This window comes from Artemia franciscana, chromosome 15 (genome assembly GCF_032884065.1).
Source record: "Artemia franciscana chromosome 15, ASM3288406v1, whole genome shotgun sequence".
NCBI classification, from domain to species: Eukaryota; Metazoa; Arthropoda; class Branchiopoda; order Anostraca; family Artemiidae; genus Artemia; species Artemia franciscana.
Window position 1 is genome coordinate 39,399,908 of NC_088877.1, and position 26,322 is coordinate 39,426,229.

General features: G+C 35.0%; 1 protein-coding gene across 2 annotated transcripts in view; it reads right to left on the reverse strand.

The window, feature by feature from the left end:
• The window catches only part of LOC136036456 (methylcrotonoyl-CoA carboxylase beta chain, mitochondrial-like), a 90,918-nt gene extending 70,887 nt beyond the window's left edge, over window positions 1-20,031 (reverse strand). Inside the window, exon 1 of one of the 2 annotated variants that reach the window (XM_065718700.1) lies at window positions 19,972-20,031. In XM_065718700.1, coding sequence (XP_065574772.1) covers window positions 19,972-20,016 — 45 coding nt within the window. In that variant the 5' untranslated portion in view covers window positions 20,017-20,031. Of the gene's footprint in view, window positions 1-19,711; window positions 19,888-19,971 lie in introns of those variants that run through there. The other variant, XM_065718699.1, reaches the window with a different exon arrangement.
• Window positions 20,032-26,322: the final 6,291 nt, after the last annotated feature.

The window sequence follows — 26,322 nt, forward strand, 5'->3', positions numbered from 1 at the left end:
GGAATAGAGGACTTGGCAGAACTCAGCAAGTAGGAGAGGTATACCAACAGGTATATTCTATTTTAATCGATTAGAAAATTCAGAAGTAAGGGTGCCAGACGAGAACGTCTGACTTTCTTGGTTGGAATTCTAGGGTAAAAGAGTGGATGTGTTTGGAAAGAGGAATGGATGTGTTTTAAAGCTATGCTATCTAGGGAAGATTTGACCTGGGTAATTTCTTGTCGAGGTAATTTAATCCCAGTTTGGGGATGAATAGGATATTTGAGAAGGGTTAGAATGAAGACGGGTCCTTAGAGTAGCCCATTGTGTAGAGAGTGGGAGGAAAATTGTTTGCATTTGTGGTACCCCTCCCCCCACCGAAATAAAAATTAGTTTTATCTATGTACATGGAAGTTTGTAAACGATTGGTGCATCCTAATCAGGATATTGAATGGGGAAAAGAAATTATTTATTCAATTTACACCGTAAGTAGTAAGCATCTCCTCTACCCCAACTCTACAAAATTTAATCAGGGTTGTTTCAAAAAGGGTTCAAAATCTCTGGGGCATAGCCTATAGCCCTGGAATAGTCGTAGTATGATTTACTTGAGGCGGAAAATTATGATTTAAACTTTTTCAATGCAAGAGACCGGGGGGTGATTTTTCTTGGGATTATGTAGTGGACTACTTTCGAAGCACATTATTAATACAAGCTAACTTGTAGGTAATTGTGTTTCCATTTTGGATAATAAAAGAACTGAGTTCTGAGTTCTGAGTTCTTTATTTAACATTAAAATCCATAAACAAAAAAATTACTTCAAGACAATCTCCCCCATAAGGCTCCATGGCCGGGAAAGAACAGGGGAGAAAAAAATACCAACAACAAAAAATATAAACAAAAACCAAAAATTGAGTCGCCCACCTTAATAATCTCCAAAAAAATGACAAGCTAGGCAGGGAGTAGCACATGATTTCACCAACTCAATTAAATACCCAACTCAATCCAGAGACATCAACTCCAAGGGAAACCGGAATAAAAAATAAAGACAAAAAAACAAAAAAAACAAACAAAATTATTTACTAGCTAGAAAATCTCTAACATAATTTTTGAACATACCAAACGAGTGGCAGCTTCGTACGAACTCTGGGAGCGTGTTCCAGATCCTGTTGCAAGCTGTCAGAGGGTTGAAGTCAGACCTCACTGACGGTGTGTGAAGAACCAGTAAATTGTTGGAACTGCGGAGATGATAAGTCGATTGATCAGAAACAAAAGATATATTATTACATAGGACAGCAGGAAGATGGCCGTGCAACTGTAAAAAAACGAAAGAAGAACAAGAAAGAAAATAGAGAGATTTCAAATCAAGCAAGGGTTTAAGTGAAAAACGGTTAGTTTCCTGAATAAGAGTCCTTGCTTTATCATAAAGTTTTGAAAGTGGCTTCAGAGACGAGGGAAAAGTTGACATCCAAATAACAGAACAATATGAAACATAAGACTGAACTAGGCTGCAGAACAAGAGTCTAAGAATCGACCCTGGAAATATATATTTGAGCTTTCTAAGGATTCCAAGACTCCTGGAGACTTTCATTTTAATCAGGTCAATATGATACTTGAACGAAAGATTTTCGTCAAGCAAGATGCCTAGGAATCGAACGTAACGATCCTTAGGTCTTCTTAGAGAACCTCTTGATACATTTATTTCATTTAAATCAGGGCAAGCCTTTGAGACTCTGGAGAAAATGAGAAAACATGACTTTTCGACATTTAAGGCAAGATAATTTACATCAAACCACTGGATAACTCTTTCAAAAAGGGCTATCATCCTTGAACGAAGATCAGACTCAGTTCTACCAGTTGTGCCAAGAGTACTGTCATCAGCAAAAGCAATAAGTGTATCCGGTAAGGACAAACTCTTGTCACAGCTAGTAACGGATACTGGTTGACAAAGACGACAGCAAATGGTAGGTTTTAAATTTTTAACCGCATTAATCAGGTCATTGACGTAGATTAAAAAGAGTATCGGCCCAATGACAGATCCTTGTGGAACACCAAACTCTATTCCAGAAGGATTAGAAAAGTCCGGATGAACCGAGATGACTCGACCAGATAAATATGATAGAAACCATGAATAAGCATTCCCTCTTATTCCAATATGGGACATTTTCAGAAGAAGAATCTTGTGTGTTAATGAGTCAAACGCTTTTCGAACATCAAGAAAAAGAGCAGCAGGTATCAAACCAGAGTCAAGAGCTGAATTTAAATAATTCAAGAGAGTTGCACATGCATGCTCAGTTGAATGTTTGGCCCTAAAACCAAACTGAAAATCATGAAAAAAGAGTTTAGAATTAAGAAAATCAAGAAGTCGAGAAAGCATAGCTTTTTCAAAAATTTTACTAAACACTGATAAAAGAGATATGGGACGATAATTTGCAGGATCATTCCTTGATCCACCTTTAAAAAGGATGATAACACGAGCACGCTTTAGAGCACTTGGGAAGACACCATTTTCAAAAGAAAGATTGACAAGTCTCGTGAGGGCACACACAATGACAGGAAGAATGAACTTGACAACCTTAGTCGGAATACGGTCTGGGCCAGAGGATGAAGAACCCCTCAAACAATTGACAATTCTGGCTATTTCAGCTTCAGAGACAGGTTCCAATGCCATTGATTTAGGACAAGGTGGTCCTAGATAAGACCTAAAATCAGGTAGAGAAGAAGAAGGACTTACAGAAGAGGCTGTAGTTTTGCCGATATTAGCAAAATAGGAAGTAAACGCATCTTGAACTTTTAGCTCACCCTCTACATTTTTCCCGTCAATCACGACACTTGAAGGGACAGAAGGAGGCAGAAAAGATGGCCTGATAACAGAATTGATTACTTGCCATGTCTTCCTAATGTCTTTACCGCACGCAGAGAATTTTCTATGATAAAATAACGATTTAGCCCTTCGGCAAAGCGAATTGTAAACTCTTCTATAAGCTTTGAAAAGTTGAAGCCGAGAATCACGCGAAAATGGCTTAGAGCACCTGTAAGCCTTCCAAAGATAATTTTTCTTCCTCCAACTTTTAAGAAGTCCAGAGGTCATCCAAGGATTCAAAGGGGTTGTTCTTTTCGATGCTGGATTCGACTGGGGTGCATTACATGTATCAAAGATAACTTCTTTCAAAGAATCATAAAACGAATTAAACAAAGAATCTATGTCAGATCCATTTTTAGAAATACTCCACGAACGACCTGCCAACCGTGACCTAAGAATATGCAAGCCCTGATCATTAAATATTAAAGAGGAAAAACCAGCTTCTTGGCTCCTCTTTGGCAACGAATCGGAAAAATCATACATGGAAAAAACAGGAAAATGGTCTGAGATATCACTCATCAATATAGAATTTCGCACCAACGTCAGAGATGAAAAAATATTATCAAGCAAAGAAGCGGTAGTGTTAGTTATGCGAGTTGGAATGCATGCAGAAGGTAGTGTTCCACAAGCGAGCATTGTCGAAAGAAAATCCAAGGACGAGGATGACCTCCGGTCACACAAATTAAGGTTGAAGTCGCCCATAATTACAAGTTCACATGAATGAAGTTGGATTATTTCCAAGACCTCATCAAGAATCTGAAGGAAAGAGGGAACAGACCCACTAGGAGACCGGTATATATTACCAACAATCAAAGCTTTAGCTTGGGTTTTAATCTCAATAAATATGGATTCAAAAATTCCTTCTTCATTTCTTGACAGGTCATGTCTAACAGAGTACGGAAGACATTCCGAAACATAAACAGCAAGGCCACCTTTAGCCATCCTACTTCGATTCAAATATTCCATCTTGTACCCAGGGAGATGCAATAGAGATTCGTTTTTTGAATCAAGGAAAGTCTCACAAAGACCAATGAAGTCAGGGTGGCCACTACACACTATTTTTTTCAACTCATCAAACGAAGAGCAAAGACCCTGAACATTAAGCTGAAGTACAGAGAATCTACCATCTCGTTTGGATACTCGATCTAAATCAGATACGTATTTACTACTAACTGAAAAATGGGGATTTGATGGTGATTTGTTAGACTGACCTACTGAATTATTTATCAAACTAAGAACATCAATTGGGTTATTTTGAAGATGAGATAGTCGCTCACCCAAGGAGGAGATGTCACCCAAACTAGAGTCAGACAAATTAAAAAAAAAATACAAACTATGATCCACCATGCGTCACCCACCACCCAGCTTGGCATCTTCATAACAATGACATGTGGACAGCAACTAGGCAAACAGAACGATGAACTCATTTTTTGTGAAAAAAGAAACTGAAACAGAAAAAATAAAGGCCAAAAACAGAAAACTTGAATAAGAAAAAAACTTGTATACAAAATGAAAGACAACAAAAACATAACTAAATCTCCCAATCCAGGAGAAAAATTTATATATCATAACTTACGAAAAAAAGACCCAAAACAACAACAACTAACAAACATCAAACAAATCACTAAAAAAAAATGAACAAATCACACATATTACTCATCACCTCCGACTATCACAGCGGGGGAAGGAACCACAGAGGTCGCATTACTAGATAGTTTAAAGGGATCAAAACATGAGTCCTCTATTCGCAACCAAGTCTTACTCTTTGAAGACTTTTTCGCTTCAATCCATACACTAATCCCTTTCGTTATTACTCGGGTTTCAGCAACTCTAGTTGAAGTGTCAGATGACGTACGCAGATTATAGCCGAAAGATAGCAGTTCTTTTCTACGACGTGCCAATTCACGCGGGAGATCGGAAGTGATACTTTTTCCAGATCCCTTCAGCCTGCCACAATTTTTCATAATAGCGTCTTTATCTGCTAAATTAGCCAAAGTCACGAAAACTGGCCCGGCTTTTAGTGTAGTCCTAAACGTTGCCCTAGTATTAGAGCCTGGTGGTTTATTTCCATTCAAACGATAGCACTTGACGAAGGGCATTGAATTTGCGTTACTGACTCCTAATTCAGAGAGAAACTCACGAGTAGCATTTTCTGAGTTACCACCTTGAACAGCTGGTATACCGTGAAGTAGAATATTCTGTCTTTTTGAAACAAGTTCAACTTGAAGACAAGACTTTTTTAGATTTACTACTTCGGTTTTGAGAACCGTATTTTCTTCTTTGAGTTCCAAATTCTCATTTCGCAAAGCCTCAATCCCCTTTTCCAGGATAAGAATCTTCGTCATAAGCTCAGTGTGTTTCTGATCAAAGTACGACTTCGTGAGAGACATCATAAAATTATTCAATAATCTCCCCTAGATTGGCTAATAACCAAATCAAAAATCCATTAAACAGAGACTTACTGGCAAGTGTTCAAACAATTCAAACAGAACAAATATCCTAAATAAGCAATAGCATCCACCAACGCGCACTAGCTCTGAACGGAATGAATGCTGGCAAGCAAGCAACAGCACAAACACATAAAAAAAAAGAAAAAAAAGAGACAGAAGGAGAAAAGGAAGACTGTTTTCCTAAATTAGTGATTAATATAGACCAGCACTTGAATGAGGCCTTAACCCTACTCATCCATACAATCACATAGGTCAAAACAGCATAGCCATACACAATCAACCATAAAGAATAATCCATGGACAGGCAGTCATGTCGTTAATAAGTATAAGTCGTCATTTACCAAACAATAGAAACAATAAAGACAAATAATTCAAAGGCAACAACCCAACACAAGGGCTCATCAGGAGAATACACTTGCCTATAGGGTTTCGCCACATTAAATTCTCAAAAAATTTCTACGGCATTCAAGGTACATTATGATTGCAAAAAAAATATTGAAATTATTACTATTCAATAGAACACAGCCGGCTAAATAAGAAAAAAACATTTCTCAGGGGGAATACACCTCCTCCCCTTGTACCTTTCTTATTGCATTCATAACCCTTATTAACCAGAGAGGTAGGATTGGCTCTGAATTTGAAAAGAATTCAAAAGAATTTGAATTCTTTTCAAAGAAATTCAAAATTTCTTTTGAATTTCAAAGAAATTCAAAAGAATTTTCAGAATTCTTTTCATTTGAAAAGAATTCTGGAATTGGCCCCAACTCACAAAATTTAATCAGGGTAGTTTCAAAAAGGGTCCGAAATCTCTGGGACATATCCTATAGCCCTGGAATAGTCGTAGTAAAATTTTCTTGAGGCGAAAAATTATGATTTAAACTTTTTCAATGCAAGTGACCGGGGGGGGGGGGTAATTTTTCTTGGGATTATGTAGTGGACTACTTTCGAAGCACATTATTTAATATAAACTAACTTTCAGGTAATTATGTTTCCATTCTGGATAATGAAAGAACAAGAAGATGATCGAATTTTACCTTTCGGCAAATTTTCTTTAATATGGATAAAGCAGGCTGTATTAGTTTAAAAATTTCTACGGCATTCAAGGTACATTATGATTGCACATAGGATATTGAAATTATTACTATTCAATAGAACACAGCCGGCTAAATAAGAAAAAAAAAGCACTTCTCAGGGGAAAGAAACCTCCTCCCCTTGTACCTTTCTTATGGCATTCATAACCGTTATTAACCAGAGAGGTAGGATTGGCTCTGAATTTGAAAAGGCAAAAGTAGGACACAAACATATTCTTTACGGCAAGTTCCATTGATATCTGTCAACCTTGAGTTCCATTGATATCTGTCAATGGAGATCAGCACCGCCGGTTCGGACCATAAGGGTCTAGTGCCGCATCGTTTACCTTCTTTTTTTTAACCTTGTATCAAGATGCCAAGAATAGAGGAAACCCCCTCCACACAGAAAGGTTGGATCAGTAATACAGATCCCAGAGAAATAATAAGGTAAAGATAATGTTGTCAAAAAAAAAAAACTATCCCAAGCTTTAACAACTTCTTGCGTTAAAATAAACTGAAATGAAAACAAGTAATAAAAAAAAAGACGAGAAAAGAGATGTCATGTGATACACTAGTGGCCGATACACGTCAAATGGTCAATATAAAATTAAGCACAAAATAAATAGAATGTAACATAGACAAATGCTGCATTATTTTTTTTTCAAAAATAATCTTTACATATTGAAAAAAAAAAATAAAAACAAAAAAAGTTAAAACTGAGTAGCGGTAGTGGCGTCGCTGAAGGGGGGAGAGGGAATATAAAGTATATTATAAAGAAAGAGGAATAAATGGAATAAAAAACGAACAGAATCCGTTTTTTAAACAAAGATACAAAGAGGAAAGTAATTTTCAAACCCTATGAGTCAGTTTTCCCTTTCAATTGGCATCACTGGCAATTTTTAATTAATTTAAGGTTTCTGCCGCAATAATGCCAAAAATTTTTCAGATTTTCTGGATGTTCTTTGTCAAACAATTCCCAATGGATAAGTTAATAATTCTAAGTTTAAGTGTAAGTTTTTCGAGTATTCTCACATTTTCAATGAAGGGAATATGTAGCTATATAATACTACACAATCTGTGTGTAATACTTTGACTTATCCTGTATCTTTACTTAGACAGCGCTATTGTGCTGCCTATGATCTTTGTTTCAGCTTTATGTGGCCCACTGATATTAATTAAATAAAAAAAACAAGTTTTTTTAACTGAAAGTAAGGAGCGACATTAAAACTTAAAACGAACAGAAATTACTTCGTATATGAAAGAGGCTGCTTCCTCATCAACGCCTCGCTCTTTGCGCTAAAGTTTGACTCTTTCTCTCAATTCTTCTTTTTAAAACAGTAAAAAACTTTAGCGTAAAGAGCGGGGCGTTGATGAGAAGCAGCCTCTTTCATATACGAAGTAATTTCTGTTCGTTTTAAGTTTTAATGTCGCTCCTTACTTTCAGTTAAAAAAACTTGTTTTTTTATTTAATTTCTGAACGTTTTTGAATCAATGCATGTTTTGATTTTGGCTCTCCGCAGAGGAATAATCAAAACGAAGCTTGCATTTTTTTTTATTTAATTTTTTTGGCTAAATGGCTTTCTCTTAATTTTGATCGAATGATTTTGAGAAAAAAAAGAGCGGGGGAGGAAGCCTAGTTGCCCTCCGATTTTTTGGTTAATTAAAAAGGCAACTAGAACTTTTAATTTTTTACGAATCTTTTTATTAGTCAAAGATTTACGCAACTTATAAATTAGCTTACGTAAAGAACTTTTGTATTCTCATGTTTTTATTATATATATGAGCGGGTTCGCCCCCTCGTCTGTACCTCGCTCTTTACACTAAAGCTTAAATTTTGTCCCAATTCATTAAGAATGACCCCTGAATCACAAAAGCCGTAGAATAAATAGTTGAAATTACTAAAAATACTTTAGCGTAAAGAGCGAGGTATTAGAAGGAGGTGAGCCCCTCATATGGGTAATAATTTCGGTTTGTTTTAAGTTTTAATGCTGTTCCTTACTTCCAGCTGAAAAAAACTTTTTCATATTTATTTTTTTAATTTTTTTTTTTTTAAATAATGCTAGTAAATCATGCTCTCCCTACATGGAAATTTTCTTCTCCATGACAAATTCTCGATGGAAAGCTCCCCCAGCATATCCCCCTCTTCTCAACCCCTCCCCCAACCAAAAAAATCCTCCTGAAAACGCCTGTACACTTCCCAATAACCATTACTATGTGTAAGCACTGGTCAAAGTTTGTAACTTGTTGCCCCTCCCACGGGGACTGTGGGGGAGTAAGTCGTCCCCAAAGACATAGTTATAAGGTTTTTCGACTACGCTGAATAAAATGGATATTTCAGAATTTTGATCCGTTGACTTTGGGAAAATAATTAGCGTGGGAGGGGGCCTAGGTACCCTCCAATTTTTTGGGTCACTTAAAAAGGGCACTAGAACTTTTCATTTCCGTTAGAATGGGCCCTCTTGCAACATTCTACGACAAATGGGGCGATACGATCACCCCTGGGAAAAAAAAACAAAAAAAAAACAAATAAACACGCATCCGTGATCTGCCTTCTGGCAAAAAATGCAAAATTCCACATTTTTGTAGATAGGAGCTCGAAACTTCTACAGTAGGGTTCTCTGATACGCTTAATCTGATAAAGTGATTTTCGTTAAGATTCTATGACTTTTAGGGGGTGTTTCCCCCTATTTTCTAAAATAACGCAAATTTTCTCAGGCTCGTAACTTTTGATGGGTAAGACTAAACTTGATGAAACTTATATATTTAAAATCAGCATTAAAATTCGATTCTTTTGATGTAGCTATTGGTATCAAAATTCCATTTTTTAGAGTTTTGGTTACTATTGAGCCGGGTCGCTCCTTACTACAGTTCGTTACCACGAACTGTTTGATTCTATTCACTAACATAAATCGACAAAGCCACAAACAAATCAATTTAATAAAAAATCTCAAATAATTTTTCAATAAATCAAGCATATTAAAAGTTTAGAACAACAAATTAAATCTTACAGAGATAAAATCCATTCAAAATTAAGAGCAAATGGACTAATAGGATAGAGCTCGGTTCAATTATGAGATTAAATAAAAAAAAACAAGTTTTTTTAAATGAAAGTAAGGAGTGACATTAAAACTTAAAACGAACAGAAATTACTCCGTATATGAAAGGGGCTTTTCCTCCTCAACGCCTCCCTCTGGACGCTAAAGTTTGACTATTACTCTCAGCTCTACTTTTTAAAAAAGGAAAAAACTTTAGAGTAAAGAGCGGGGCGTTGAGGAAGAAAAGCCCCTTTCATATACGGAGTAATTTCTGTTCGTTCTAAGTTTTAATGTCGCTCCTTACTCTCATATAAAAAAAATTTTTTTTTTATTTAATTTCTGGACGTTTTTAATTAATGCATGTTTTGATCTTGGCTCTCCGCACATTAATAATAAAAACGAAATTTGCATATTAATTTTCTTTTTGGCTAAAGCTTTCTCATAGTTTTAATCGGAAGATTTTAAGAAAAAAGGAGAGAGGGAGGAAGCCTAGCTGCCCTCTAATTTTTTGATTACTTAAAAAGGCAACTAGAACTTTTAATTGTTTTACGAACATTTTCATTAGTAAAAAATATACGTAATTTACGAATTAACTTACGTAACGAACTTCTATATTCGTATGTTTTTATTGCGTATATGAGGGAGTTCACCCCTCGTCGATAACTCGCTCTTTACATTAAAGAATAAATTCTGTCCCAATTCCTTAAGAATGACCCTTGAATCACAAAGGCCGTAGAATAAATAGTTAAAATTACTAAAAATACTTTCGCGTAAAGAGCGAGGTATTATGAGGAGGTAAACCCCTCATATGCGCAATAATTTCTCCTCGTGTTAAGTTTTAATGCTGCTCCTCACTTTCAGTAGAAAAAACTTCTCATATTTATTTGTTCCTTGTTTTTTTAAATAATGCAAAAAAATCCTGCGCCCCCTTCATCGAAAGTCTCTTCCCCCATGAGAAGTTTTTCCATAGAAAGATCCTCCCGCGTAACCCCCCCCCCACCACCTCAACTCTCCCTCCCAAACCAAAAAAAATCCCCCTGAAAACGTCCGTACACTTCCCAGTAGCCATTACTATATGTAAACACAGGTCAAAGTTTGTAACTTGCAACCCCTCCCAGGGAGACTGCGGGGTAGTAAGTCGTCCCCGAAGAAATAGTTATTAATTTTTTTTACTACGGTGAATAAAATGGCCATGTCAGAATTTTGATCCGGTGACTTTTGGGAAAAAATTAGCGTGGGAGGGGGCCTAGGGGCCCTCCAACTTTTTTGGTCACTTAAAAAGGGCACTAGAACTTTTAATTTCCGTTAGATTGAGCCCTCCCGCGACATTCTAGGACGACTGGGTCGATACGATCACCCCTGGAAAAAAAAAAAAACAAAAAAAAAAACAAACAAATAAACACGCATCCGTGATTTGTCTTCTGGCAAAAAATGCGAAATTCCACATTTTTGTAGATAGGAGCTTGAAACTTCTACAATAAGGTTTTCTGATACGCTGAATCTGATGGTGTGATTTTCGTTAAGATTGTATGACTTTTAGGGGGTGTTTTCCCCTATTTTCTAAAATGTGGCAAATTTTCTCAGGCTCGTAACTTTTGATAGGTCAGACTAATCTTGATGAAAGTTATATATTTGAAATCAGCATTAAAATACGATTTTTTTTATGTAGCTATTGGTATCAAAATTCCACTTTTTAGAGTTTTGGTTACTATTGAGCCGGGTCGCTCCTTACTACAGTTCGCTGCCACGAACTGTTTGATTGAGCACCCTGTACTGGGTGTTGAGGTGGGGGAAATGGAGGGGTGATACTTATAGCAGCATTAGTGGTGAATCTGGCCATAAAAGCCGAGTGTATACGACATTTACCTTCACTCACCCGAAAGCTTGTTTACATTTTACTATTGTCGTCTGCAATAGCTCATTGCTGACAATTTTAGTAAAAAGCCAAGCACCAGAACTTATGCTTATGACTGTTTAATCTGTGTTTATTGTTTATAATGTATTGTGTAATATTTTTATTGTAGCGTGTTTATTAGTTACTTTTCTTCATTACTGCTTGAATAGCATCTACTTCAATAGCACTTGTTTAGTCTTTCAGTTATACAGGGAAAAAGTACCTCTTAAATCTTTCCTTGGAGAATTTTATTGGGATAAAAATGAGAATTTTTACAAAAGCAGGTAAAGGGATTCAATGTCCAAAAGGAGAGAGAGGACTAGGGAAAAGTAAATGTCTGGGGTTTGATATGCTAGGGGCGAATATGTATTGCAAAATTTTTAATATGTACAGCAAAATTATATCATCCTTTCTTCAAGGATAATAAGATTAAAGATTGAACCCCTGGATTTACCAGTGTGCAAAAGAGACGCACTCAAGTATCAGATCTGCTAAGGAGAGGAAAATTCTCAAACAGTGAGAATTGGGTCATTGGAAACTTCAAAAGCTTCATTTGATGTCTCTTTGAAAAACCAATTCAACTATTTTTAGGTCAAGTTTGGAAATTAAAGTTTAAACAAAAGTGAAACTTAAAAAGTAAAACCCAAATTTAAAGCGCAGTAGAAATTTACTACACCCCCAATCATACCCACCTCCCCTGTAATTCTCCCTTTAACTAAATCACAAAAGAATATAAAATACGTTATGCACAGTAGCAGTTCTACACCTGGCCAGGGGAAGGGGGGTAGCCACCCCCCCCCCCCGTTTTCTTACTTTAAATTCCTTTTATTTTACATAAAAGGTATACCTCTCCCACCCCAGATTGCGAGGCCTAAAGCTACTACTAGTTATACATATTACTTAAATAGTGTATCACTTTAATTGTTAATCTAGTGTATTAAGTGAGGGACAAGACTTCATTCCAGTAAGCTAAGTAGGGAGTTGAAAAGTATCTCGCCCCTCTAACGTATTATATATTTTTTTTTTAGTTTTTTAGGTTCACAGTTTGAGGTGCTCTTTACTTAAATTACTAATAACTTAAAAAATAGTAATAGTACTAAATAGTGATTACTTAAATTTACTTAATTACTTAAATTGAGTGAGAGTGTTTTTGTCCTTCTTTATTTTTTGTTTTTTAAATAAATAGTTTGAGAATCAGAGGATTGCAGCCGTCCAACATCAGGCTGTTTGAGCCTTCCCCGGGCGGTTGTGTGTATGTATAGTTTTGTAATTTAGTAGTTAAAAAAGCATTCATTCATTCAAAAAAAAAAAATCAGGCTTTTGTTTTTAAATTCAAGCTTTCATTTTATTTGATGTAATTTAGAAATCACAATTTCCTTACCATACATAAATGATGGACAAAATCAAATAAAATAACACATTTTAATGAAAATAGGCTACAATTAGCAAAAATAACAGCAAAAACAGGAATCAGCAAAATTATGATACATTAAAGTGGACTCCCTCGTTGCCCCCAAGGGGATTGTGTATCTGATTAGAGTTGAACGATCTTCACTTAGAAGACCAAGGCCAAAAATCTTATCTTAGGATGTCTGTATTAGGTTCCAAAATCAAAACTTTATCTCCAACGAGAAGACTGAGGTTCCAGATAAGGGTGTATCAAGGGGGTATCGGATTTGGACCTATCCCCTGAAGGTTTGTTCGACTCGTAAAACAAAATGCATAAAACATTTTTTTGGCCGTATTTTGTACAGTTTATTTTTGTATCCCCCCAAGAAAAATCATGAGTGTGACCCTGGTTCCAGATCTTAATTATCATTGACAGTCATTAATTATTGGCTGTACCTTTAGCCTAAAATGGCAGACGTAAATAAATTAAAAAAAATGCCTATAGGCCTAATACATGAAGGCGGCAAATACGGTAGTCCATTCAAAACATATTGTAATGTAAATTGGTGTTAATTTTGTACTATCCGTTTCCATGGAACAAAAATAATAACAAGTAATTATTTACAGTTAACGATAATTAATTTCTGGAACATACTCTTAGATTTAACTAATTTTCACTACTTACGTCAACAAAATGTAAATTTAGATATAAAAAAAATAAAGTCTGCATGACCAAAGCTACTAGTGCCTTATAAAAACAACTTGGTTGCTAGATGTGTTTTCATTTTGTTTTTCCAATTAAATGGAATTAACCAAATCCTGTATTAACTGAAGCCTTTCCAAAGCGAAAAACTCATCAATGTAAGTTTCTATATCAGCGATTAATTCAGTGGCGGGTCTGGCCTCTCTTGCGCCTGAGACAAAATCTTAATTAGCACCCCTTCCCCTGTCTGGCACAGATTTTTTGAAACAAACTTTAACAAATATTTAACATCATTATTATTTAATTATTACTATTTAATTCTATTTATTTTTTAATTTATCTTAGTAATTAATCAATAATTTATCAATTATTTTCCTTTAATAGTTACGCCTTCCACTTTTTTCTATAACAAGAGCTAAGAGCTCATATGGTACTTGTGACGAGGTCAGAAGAGCCAAGAGCTCATATGGCATGAGCTCTAGCAAAAATCTAAGAATCACTAGATTGCTTTAAAAGGAAAATTAGAGGCTTAATCCTGTCAGGATTTAAAATAAGAGCTCTGAGTGACGAGGTCCTTCAAAATATCAAAATTCATTAAGATCTGATCACCCACTCGTAAGTTAAAAATACCTCAATTTTTTGAATTTTTCCTCTTCTTTCAGCCCCCCAGAGGGTCAAATCGGGGAAAACGACTTGATCAAGTCAATTTGTGCAGCTCCCTGACACGCCTACCAATTTTCATCGCCCTGGCACGTCCAGAAGCACCATACTCACAAAAGCACTGAATCCAACCCCCTAACTCCCCCAAAGAGAACGGATCCGGTCCGGTTATGTCAATCACGTATCTACGACATCTGCTTATTCTATCCACTAAGTTTCATCCCGATTTCTCCACTCTAAGTGTTTTCCAAGATTTTAGGCTCCCCCCCAACTCCCCCAATGTCACCAGATCTGGTCGCGATTCAAAATAAGAGCTCTGAGACACGATATTATTCCAAACATCAAATTTCATTAAGATCCGATCACCCATTTGTAGGTTAAAGATACTTCATTTTTTCGATTTTTTTCCTAATTAACCGAGCCTTCACTCCCCCCCCCCAGATGGTCAAATCGGGGAAACGACTATTTCTAATTTGATCTTGTCTGGTCCCTGATACGCCCGCCAAATTTCATCGTCCTAGCTTATCTGGAAGCACCTAAACTAGCAAAACCAAGACAGACAGACAGACCGACAGACTGACAGAATTTGCGATTGCTGTATGTCACTTGGTTAATGCCAAGTACCATTAAAATGAAATTTCAAAATTACAAAATGATATAACCATCAGATTATTTATTTGAAATATTTCGCCCCTCAAATTTCTTCACCCATCACAAGCACTCCCTGCATCCCTCCCATAAAATGGCCTCTGGATTTAATAGTATTACAGAATACAAGGTTTTTACATTCTTGTGATGGCATTGCCTATATTTCGATTATATTATTTTTCCTAGTGTACCAAAAATCGTAAAAAAACAAGAAATTTGATGACTTAGGAGTGGCACCAGATAATAATGTAGGGAGAGGGACTCCTCTACTTACATTCTTAAAATTCTGTGAGTTTCCATGAGGTGCCAATTCAAGAAAGTGAAGGGGGATAAACATATTTTTTATGAAGACACAAAAAAGCTATTTTTCAAAGTCTAAGAGCAGGGCATTTTTCACCAATGAAACAACCAAAAAAGGGTATTTTTCATCCCCCACTGGATGTCCATACAAGTTTCTCCATTTACCCCCAATCAGTCTAATGATTTAGAGGTTTTGATGAACCACCCACTGAATTATATTCCAGCACACATGCCCAATGACACTTTTATTTCGTTTTATTGTTTCATCAGTTGCCATAGCAGCACTTTTTACGTCACTATTGGTCAGAAAGTAGTATAAATTGTTCCCATGGAACATTAAAACAATTACAGCTTTACCTACAACTTTATTTAGTTTACATTTAACACTTAAATGATTCATTGCCTGTGAAAAGGGCAAACAAAAGTTTGCCCTTTTGAAAAGGGCTACAGCTAAAACCACACCTTAGTTGGTGTAGTTGCTTTTCTTAATTGGCAAATAACAGCTACAAGGATCCTTCACTTTGGGGCATGAATGTGAATGAGCTGAATATCACTAATAATGTTTAAGCAGAACACCATTCTATTTTTCTCATTTGTCCTTTATTTGGAGCAAATCGTGGTTAAAGGCAACATCTTTTCTAACTAACTTGAGATGAAAGGAGAGACAATATGGAGGAAAATTACAAAGAAATGAAATAATAAGGAAAAGAAAGATAATAATTATAACAAGGAGAGGCGGGTATGACTATGCCTTTTATAATCATCTTTTAAATGAATTAAGACAAGGTGGGATCTGTTCTTTGATATTTATGTATAAGCTTCTTAAGATATAGATCATTTTGTATATCATTTCAATAGGATGCCTTACAACTCTTGTTGTACTATTTACGGCAGGACTCAACTTGACTCTTTAAGTCAGAGCTTAGATAAAATCAAGATCAAAATTTAAGATAAACTGGTAACATTGACTACAATGCTATGAAGCCTGTACCCATTTTGATAACCATGGGGGTTTATGTGCCTACTAATTTTTTTCTGTACTTAAGAAATAATGAAAAAAAATAACAATCTTAAAAATATTTTTTTTTATTTATTTTTTTGATGTTAGTTTTTCTGAAGAAGTGGTGTTAAGTGATGATGGCAATAGAAAATAACATACAACCTTCAGTTTGAATTTTTGGACTCTAGTTTAGACATTATTATTGATAGCAATATTTGCTGAAATCCTATTAAGTCTTTCCAAAAGGGGATAGAGGTTACTGTTTTTGAAATGAAATATCTGCTGTCATGTTTGTACTTTTGAAATTTATTCCATCTCAAATAGCATTTAGACATTAAACAGTTTTTGAGACACTATTCCAAGGTCAAGTTAATGACTATTTAATTTGTGAATAAATAACAAGTAAAACCTAGATACTACTCCTAGGGCCAGTAGAGGTCTAGACATCTTTAGCATGTTTTTTGTAATTCGAGAGTAGTATTGGATACTTTTGGTGTATATATATATATATATATATATATATATATATATATATATATATATATATATATATATATATATATATATATATATATATATATATATATATATATATATATATATATATATATATATATATATATATATATATATATATATATACCCCTTGTATATTTATTGAATTTGTAACCATCTACATACTTGCTTTATTTTTACCACTGTGATTTTATGAGCAGCCAGATTTAGTTTGCATATTTTATAAAGTGACTGAACAAATTGGGCTTATTGTAGTCCACACTTACTTATTTAACCTTGAGTTGATTTATATATATATATATATATCCCTTGTATATTTATTGAATTTGTAACCGTCTACATACTTGCTTTATTTTTACCACTGTGATTTTATGAGCAGCCTGATTTAGTTTGCATATTTTATAAAGTGACTGAACAAATTGGGCTTATTGTAGTCCACACTTACTTATTTAACCTTGAGTTGATTGTCTTTTTCGAAATCTACATTCCCTAATTAGCTTATGTGTTGAAATTGTGTTAACCTTTTGGTATATATATATATATATATATATATATATATATATATATATATATATATATATATATATATATATATATATATATATATATATATATATATATATATATATATATATATATATATATAAATCTGTTAAATGAAATTTGGCTTATGTGTCTGGAATATTTTTGTATTTTCAAAAATATTTCCAGATCCTAAAGGCTTTTTATAGTATTGATTGCTTTCCTTTTTCTCTCTAAATGAAACTGGAATATTCAAATTTGCTTTATTTGTTAACCTTTTTATTTTGCATATAGTTGCTATATATGTTGTGATGAACTGTTCAATGAATTATCTGTGTTCTTTGAAGAAGTTGGTAAAATTGAAGGCAATTACAAAATATTCCTCACAGAAGGAGCTCACCCATTAGTGCAAGCTGTGAGAACCATTCCTCTGGAAGACTCGGGAACAATCAAAAAAATCATGCATCCTACTGACAGGTTGAATTTTATTGTCGTGGTAGAAAAGACTGATGCAAGCCTTAGACACTGTATTGATCATGAGCTGAACAAAGCCAAAGGCCAGATGATCCAAAGCCAACTTTTGACAGAGCAATTCAGAAGGACAATGGTGCAATGTACTTTTCAAAGCTTGATGTTTGGCATGGGTTTTGGGCATTATTTTTTTATGATGAAGCCTTAGAGTTGACAACCTTTAGAATGACTATTGGATGCAATTAATTTAAACATATGCCAATTGGACTTGTAGCTGCCCAAGATGGATTTCAGAGGCACATGAAGGAAGCTTGTCATGCCTTGATTGATTTTTCATCATAGTTTTTGATGTGGTTGTTGCAGACAAATCAGAAAAAGAACAAAATGAAAATCTTAGATGAATACTCCATAGAGCATTGAGAAAGGAGTCACATTGAAGAAGGAAAAATGCATTCTAAAGGCAAAATCTAATTCTTATTTTGGTTACATTTTATCAAGAGAGAACTCATCCAGATCCAATATAGATAAGAGCCATCAATGAAATGCCTGCTCCCAAATCATGTGAACAACCACAGACTCTCCTTGGTATACTAGACTACTCACAATATATACCAAACCTATTGGCTATAAATCAGCCACCCAGATCCTTGTTGAAAGACAAGGTATTTGCATGGAATCCTGTTCATAATCAAGTGCTTAATCAATTAAGAAATCAATTTACAACACAATTCAATTCTTTGACCTCACCTGCAGTAATTTCAAACTGCAAGTAGATGCCTCAAAATTATGTTTAGGAGCAGCCCAATTTCATACATCAAAATCACTAACAGACATTGAACAGTATTATCCCAAATAGAAAAGGGATGTAATTGCCAGATAGCAATTGCGTTTGGATGCCATCCAGGAACCTCTTGTCCAGAACTAATGCCATCATCAACAGACCAGAAAAACTCAGACTGGCAGAAAAACTAGACCAGTGAATTAACATAACCTCCCTCAGTGTATGATATTATGAGAGGACTTTTCTGTTTTTCTTGTGAGAATAAGGAAATTGCAATATTTTAATGTGCTTTGTTGCTTATTTGTTACACTTTTGCTTATTGTTGCTTTATGTTCATGTTGTGTTCTGGGTTTCTTTGCTATAATATACACTTGAATACAACTGGATAATATGACTTACAGTAATACGCATAGATGAATCTGTTCAAACTTTGAATTATAAAATAGGAGTTTTATAAACATATCCAAAAAAGTGTCTTGAATCTCATCAAGCAGTTTATGGTAACAAACAGTAAGAAAGGAACAACTTAGCTGAATAGAAACCTAAGTAAAAAATCAGAATAACATCAAAACAATTAGTTTTTTATCTTGATTCCAAATATATTAAATAAAAAACAAGTATTTTTAACTGAAAGTAAGGAGCAACATTAAAACTTAAAACAACCAGAGGTTACTCTGTATATGAAAGGGGCTATTCACTCCTCTTTACTCTAAAGTTTGACCCTTTCTCTCAATTCTACTTTGTAAAACAGTAAAAATATTTAGTGTATATTTAAAAACTTAAACTTAACGGCCATTGAATTTAAGTGACAAATAGGCTATTTCTCATGTTTCTTTCTTTAAGAAATGTGACAAAAAGCCAAACTTTAGTTTAAAGAGTAAGTGATTGTGGTGATCCCCTCCCACATATAGCATGATATCTGTTTGTTAAGTTTGAATTTTTTAAGTAAAACTGAACTTATAAGTAAAGTTCAATTTTATGTCCATTATAGACCTTCAAAGATGATACCCTTTTTTCTCATTCTTAGCTATTTAAAAGGGTTAGAAACAAAAATTCTTACTTCATCATATGCAGAATAAATGAAGCTAGTAAAAACAAACTCCAGCTCTACTGTATTTCACCCCAGGGGTATAGGCCTAATTTGCAATAGGGCAGGGGGATAAATGCTCCCTCCAGACACAAATTTAGGCAAGTAAAAAGGTAAATTTGAAAAATAAATTTCAAAATTAAGAAATAAAATTCAGAAATAGGCTAGCACAAAAAAAGGCATTGGGTGGTATGTTCACCTTATTCGGTTGGTAATTTAAACAGTTCAAGATTTACCTTTTTTTGCTATGTTAATTCGTACAGATATTTGTTCATCAAAGAAATCATGGGCATAGGCTACTTAAAGGAACAAAAGAGAGGTCAAAATAGCCTAGCCCCAAACAAACCTGGAATTCAGCACTCTCTCTACTGATACTTGTTTCAAGTATACTCGATTGTTCATGGTAAAATCTTCTAACCGAAAGAAATAACCTTGTAGCGAAGTTTTTGCTAATACAAAGTTTTGGCATTTTATATTTTCAGAAGATCATGCTTTGAATTTTCAAAAAATTGCCTATATATAAATTCCTTCCTTACTACGGAAAATTCCCTTCGCCGATTCTCCCCTCATGCAAAATTAAACAGCCCAGAGGAAATAAATACATACAAACAGAATAAACAAAAGGAGGGATTGGTGATATTCTACGAACATTCCAAAATGTATGAAGAATATATGATGTAAAGTCAATTAATTTGTAGTAATGAACTGTAAGTTAGGAGCAAGTAGGGCCGATACCAGTCAAGACTTTGAAGAAAAGGAGCTTTCACAACAATTGATGCAAAAGAACCGTTACTTAATGCTGATCAGTGTTGAGAAGTACTTCAAGCACTTGTGCTTCAAGTACTACTTAAGTAGAAAATCAAGGTACTTGAGTTTTACATAAGCACATTCTTCCTTAAGTACTTAATACTTAAGTAAAATAAATAGGTACCTAAAGCTTTCAAGTACCAATAAATTCTTAAGTACTTCCCCAGGTACATTCCGCTTCAGTGGAAAGACTTTTTTTACGCAAAAGAATTTTTCAAATTTTCAGAAACAAAAATGTTTTTTTGGTAGCAATTGACCGACAATCAAAAGCCTTCAGAAAGAACTGAGAAACTCAAGCAGTCTGTGAAGTAATTGGTTAGCGCACAACTAGATGGCGTTGAGCTGCAGTTTAGCTTTCTGGGGGGCTCCGCCCAAAGCTGCAAAGACTACGTCCTCGCAACATGCAACACGCCCATGTTCAAGAACATAATATTCCCTGACAGCTAGAAAGAAGCAGCTGCAACAATGTTGGTTGAGGAGGCTAAAAGGATGAGAACAAAAGATCCCAAAGACGATAAGTCCAGTCACTTGTCAGGTGATGGTTTCTACAAATCCTCAGAACATGAAAGCGATCATCACAGTCTAACTCTGCAGTTAACAAAGTGCAGATAGAGGTTTTGCAGCTTCTACAAGACAAACGGAGGAACCTTTGCGTTCTTAAGGATTACCTTCATGTGCAGCAAGTTTTTCGAAGCTACAACTGTGTATTGCTATCTTCAGCTCCGGTTGAAAGCCTTATTTCAACTGGAGGATCCATTTTGTCTCCACGAAGAAACTTGCTAGGAGATTTCAGGTTTGAGTGCTTAGCAGTGCCAAAAGCAAATTCCCAGTACCAGTATTTCCACCAGAAGACAAATCATTAACCTTGAGCAAGGGAGGCTACACCTCTTTCAATGTTTCTTGACCTAGAACAATACAGTTCTGACTAAATGGAAAAAAGAAGAAGAAAACACCCGTTGAAGAATTCCTAAAAGTACCTAAAATCCCGTAATTAGTTAGTTTGGTAGACTGTTGGATACATGTGGCATTATTACTGTATAAAACTAACTAACGTTCAAAGAAGCGGAGCCCTACTGTCTTTTGTGGTGTTTAATTATTTGTTTAAACTGCATAATGCCTTTATTATATGACTTTGTTTTATTTCCATTATACAACTAGATATGACAGAACTTGAAAAGCTGCTAGCAGTTATACTTAGTAGTACTTGAAGTTCTATTTAAGTACAAGTTTAGTACTTAAAACTCGAGTGCTACTTAAGTACAATTGTGGTCTGGTTCTTAATACTTCATGATTAAGTAAAAAAAATTGGAAGCACTTAATATTTGATACTTAATTACAAATTTGAATTACTTGTCACAACACTGATGCTGATACCATAAATTTCATGTCCATTGATTTTGATATTAAACATTAAACTCCTCAAGCCTGAGAAAATTTGTCTGATCTTCAAAAAATGGGAGAAACATTACCAAGATCTAAGAAAGCGTAGTGAAAATTACACCATTAAATTCGGTATATTAGAGAATCCTATTGTGGATGTTTCAAGCTCATTCCGAAAAAATATGGAATTTTTTCCTTTTTTCCCCGAAAGAAGGATCTCGGATTCGTGTGCTTTGTTTTTGTTTTTTGTTGTTTTTTTTCGAAGAACTTAGAAGATTGGAAGAGGGCAGAATTTAAAGGCCTTAGGGCTCTTTTTTCCCCAAAAGAAGGATCTCGGATTCGTATTCTTTGTTTTTGTTTTCTTGTTGTTGTTTTTTTTTAAGGTCGATCGTATCCATTCAAAGAGCTTAGAAGATTAGAAGAGGGCGGAAATTAGAGGTCCTAGGGCCCTTTTAAAGTGACCAAAAGTATCGCGCGAGGGAAATTGGCTTTCTGCCATTTTGTTGCCCTAAACTACAATTTCTCCCAATCGAAGAAAAAGTTGCTATCATCTGAGATAGCCGATCAATTTAAATCTATCAAAAACTGAATATTGAACTCTTACTTGCGAGGGAGGTGATGCCGTACACTTGCAATATTTTTTCTTGAAAATTTACGTAGTCTATGCAGGCAAAGGTGCTTAAAATGAGTTTGACTCCTTAATATTTAGACTAATTGAGAAAAAATACTCCTTAAAGGTACTTCAGACGGTAATTCTTCTGGTGTACGTCTAGGGGCCGCAATCTCGATCACAAGGGATGAACTGCTATCTTAGTTGTCTGCAGAGACGTCCCATGTGAGGGGAGAGAGACAACCGCCCTCCAATATTTTCACCCAGTCAGATTTTAAATTTCCATTGTGTGATGTAGACGTTAGATTAATGTCAATAACAAAGCCTTTTATAGAAGTTTGGTACTGACGTGGGTTTGGCATGAATCAAATCACACTAGAAACTTCGCCACAAGTTAATCACGCAAATAAAGTGAAAATGACAATGACAACTGAAAAATGAGCCATATCAAACAGTTCGTGGTAACGAACTGTAGTAAGGAGCGATCCGGCTCAATAGTAACCAAAACTCTAAAAAATTGAATTTTGATATAAATAGCTACATCAAAAGAATCGCATTTTAATGCTGATTTTAAATATATAAGTTTCATCAAGTTTAGTCTTAGCCATCAAAAGTTACGAGCCTGAGAAAATTTGCCTTATTTAGGAAAATAGGGGGAAACACCCCATAAAAGTCGTAGGATCTTAACGAAAATGACACCATCAGATTCAGCGTATCAGAGAATCCTACTGTAGAAGTTTCAAGCTCCTATCTACAAAAATGTGGAATTTTGCATTTTTTGCCAGAAGACAAATCACGGGTGCGTGTTTATTTGTTTGTTTTTTTTTTTCCCCAGGGGTCATCGTATCGACCAAGTGGTCCTAGAATGTCGTAAGAGGGCTCATTCTAACGGAAATGAAAAGTTCGAGTGCCCTTTTTAAGTGACCAAAAAAATTGGAGGGCATCTAGGCCCCCTCCCACGCTCATTTTTTCCCAAAGTCAACGGATCAAAATTTTGAGATAGCCATTTTGTTTGGCATAGTCGAAAATCTTAATAACTATGTTTTTGGGGATGACTTACTCCCCCATAGTCCCTGGGGGAGGGGTTGCAAGTTACAAACTTCAACCAGTGTTTACATATAATAATGGTTATTGGGAAGTGTACAGAGGTTTACACTTTTTTTTAAATAAAAGCCATTTTGTTTGGCATAGTCGAAAATCTTAATAACTATGTTTTTGGGGATGACTTACTCCCCCACAGTCCCTGGGGGAGGGGTTGCAAGTTACAAACTTCAACCAGTGTTTACATATAATAATGGTTATTGGGAAGTGTACAGACGTTTTCAGGGGGATTTTTTTTGGTTTTGGGGGTAGGGTTGAGGGAGGGGGCTATGTGGGAGGATCTTTCCTTGGAGAAATATGCCATGGGGAAAAAAAATCCAATGAAAAGGGCGCAGGATTTTCTAGCATTACTATAAAAAAAAAAACAATGAAAACATAAACATGAAAACGTTTTTTCAAATGAAAGTAAGGAATAGCATTGAAATTTAAAACAAACAGAGATTATTACGCATATGAAGGGTTCTAAAAATACTTTAGCATAAAGAGCGAGGTATTTAGGAGGAGATAAATACCTCGCTCTTTATGCTAAAATATTTTTAGTGATTTCAACTATTTATTCTACGGCCTATTTGATTCAGGGGTCATTCTTAAAGAATTGGAACAAAACTTACGATTTAGTGTAAAGAGCGAGGTATTAACGAGGGTACAAACCCCCTCGTACACATAATAAAAATATAAGAATATAAAAGTTTGTTACGTAAGTTAATTCTTAAGTTACGTATATTTTTTACTAATAAAAACGTTCGTTGAATATTAAAAGTTCTAGTAGCCTTTTTAAGTAACCGAAAAATTGGAGGGCAGCTAGGCCTCCTTCCCCACCCCTTATTTCTCAAAATCGTCTGATCAAAACTAAGAGAAAGCCATTTAGCAAAAAAAAAAAATAATATACTAATTTCATTTCAATAATTTATGTGCGGAGAGCCAAAATCAAACATGCATTAATTCAAAAACGTTCAGAAATTAAATAAAAAAAACTAGTTTTTTTAACTGAAAGTAAGGAGCGACATTAAAACTTAAAACGAACAGAAATTACTCCGTATATGAAATGGGTTGTCCCCTCCGCAGTCCCACGCTCTTTACGCTTAAGTTTTTAGTTGTTTTAAAAAGTAGAATTGTGGCAAAGAGTCAAACTTTAGCGTAAAGAGCGAGGGACTGCGGAGGGGACAACCCATTTCATATACGGAGTAATTTCAGTTCGTTTTAAGTTTTAATGTCGCTCCTTACTTTCAGTTAAAAAAACTAGTTTTTTTTATTTAATAGTACCATAAAGATTAATATATAGGCTACTAAAGAAAACTAATCAGTTTCTGTGGATGCTTGAATTATGCAGGCTTATCTTAGTTTTGACAGAATTTTGAAGAAACTGAAATTCAGCAGAGGGGGCAAACTAGGGTCATAGAGGGGGAGTAAAAGAAGGTCTGGGAGGGGCAGTTGCCCCCACCCCGTAGCAAATTAAACCCCTGTTTTCAAGTTCCGTGTCTCTCCAAATTAGCAGTTTTACAAATCATATGAATAGTACGAAACTTAAGTGTTGTATCTATATCAGAGGAATTACGTATTCGTTCTTTTCCGGAAAGAGCGGGTTGAAGTAATTCACAAACAATGGAAGAATTGATACCTACTTTATCTTATATATTTTATGTTTAATCTCCATTGTATGTATTACTGTTGTACAGTAGATGACTTGCTTTGTTTACTTTATTTTTTAATTGATTTATTTACTACTAATTACAAAGCAAACTATGTGTTGACACAATCATCCGGGAACGCTCAAAAAGACGAAGAAATTTGGAAGAAAATGAACAAATTTATAAAACTGGATGAACAAAGGAAATTAAATTGGTTTTTTATATTAGGTTTGACTCTTTGTTTGACCACAACTTTAAGCAATCATTTTACCGTCTTAACGGGAGTCGTCCTAGCCGAGCGATTAGCACACTAGACTTGAAATTCTTTGTCCCTGATGACAGGGGTTCGAGTCTTGCTCTAAAGTCAGCTCTAAATGTGTTCCCGGACAAATTTGGGGAAGGTAAACACGATGGATGTGTGAAAGCACAAAATGGCTGCCCCCCCCCCCATTGCAACTCCATAGCTGAAGGGCCATGAAAAAGAGATCAGCACCGCTGATGGGGAATGTGAAGTACAACCCTGTGTTCTTAAGCCTTTTTTTTACTTGTCGTCTTAAAATTAAACATACTCAAGAATAGAAATTAAACTTAGAAAGCTTTTCCCATTATATAATAAAGGTAATATTATCGGTAATATTCTTAGTAATATTGGTAACAATTCCCTAGTTCTTTAGTTTACAGTATTTGTTTTTATACATGGTAGAAAGTTAGAAATATGATTTATAGTTTTCAGTTTGTGTTTTAAGGTCCTAAATATTTAATTTTAAAATATACAAAGTTTAGATTTCCAACTCAATTAATATATTATCACATATTGTTATCAACAGACCTTTGTTTGATCATAATTTTGTGTCGACAAAGTAACAAACAAGTGAAAGTAGCTGCCGCGCAGGATCCTTTCTATTGGCTTGTTTTGCAAACTAATTTCATGTTTATTTTCATAGCTGCAAGCTTGCGACGAGCTTCAATCAAAAATTGACCATACCATTGGCTAGTTTTTCAAGCTTGTTTCAAGTACATTTTCAATATGGCACACATTTTCAGTTTGTGTTTTTTGCTGACGATTTTTTGTCAAACTGTTCGTGGTAACGAACTGTCGTAAGGAGCGACCCGGCTCAATAGTAACCAAAACTCTAAAAAAATGCAATTTTGATACCAATAGCTACATCAAAAGAATCGCATTTTAATGCTGATTTTAAATATATAAGTTTCATCAAGTTTAGTTTTACCTATCAAAAGTTATGAGTCTGAGAAAATTTGCCTTATATTTGAAAATAGGGGAAAACAACCCCTAAAAGTCATAGAATCCTAGCGGAAATCACAACATCAGATTCAGAGTATCAGAGAACCCCATTGTAGAAGTTTCAAGCTCCTATCTACAAAAATGTGGAATTTTGTATTTGTTTGCCAGAGGGCAGATCACAGATGCGT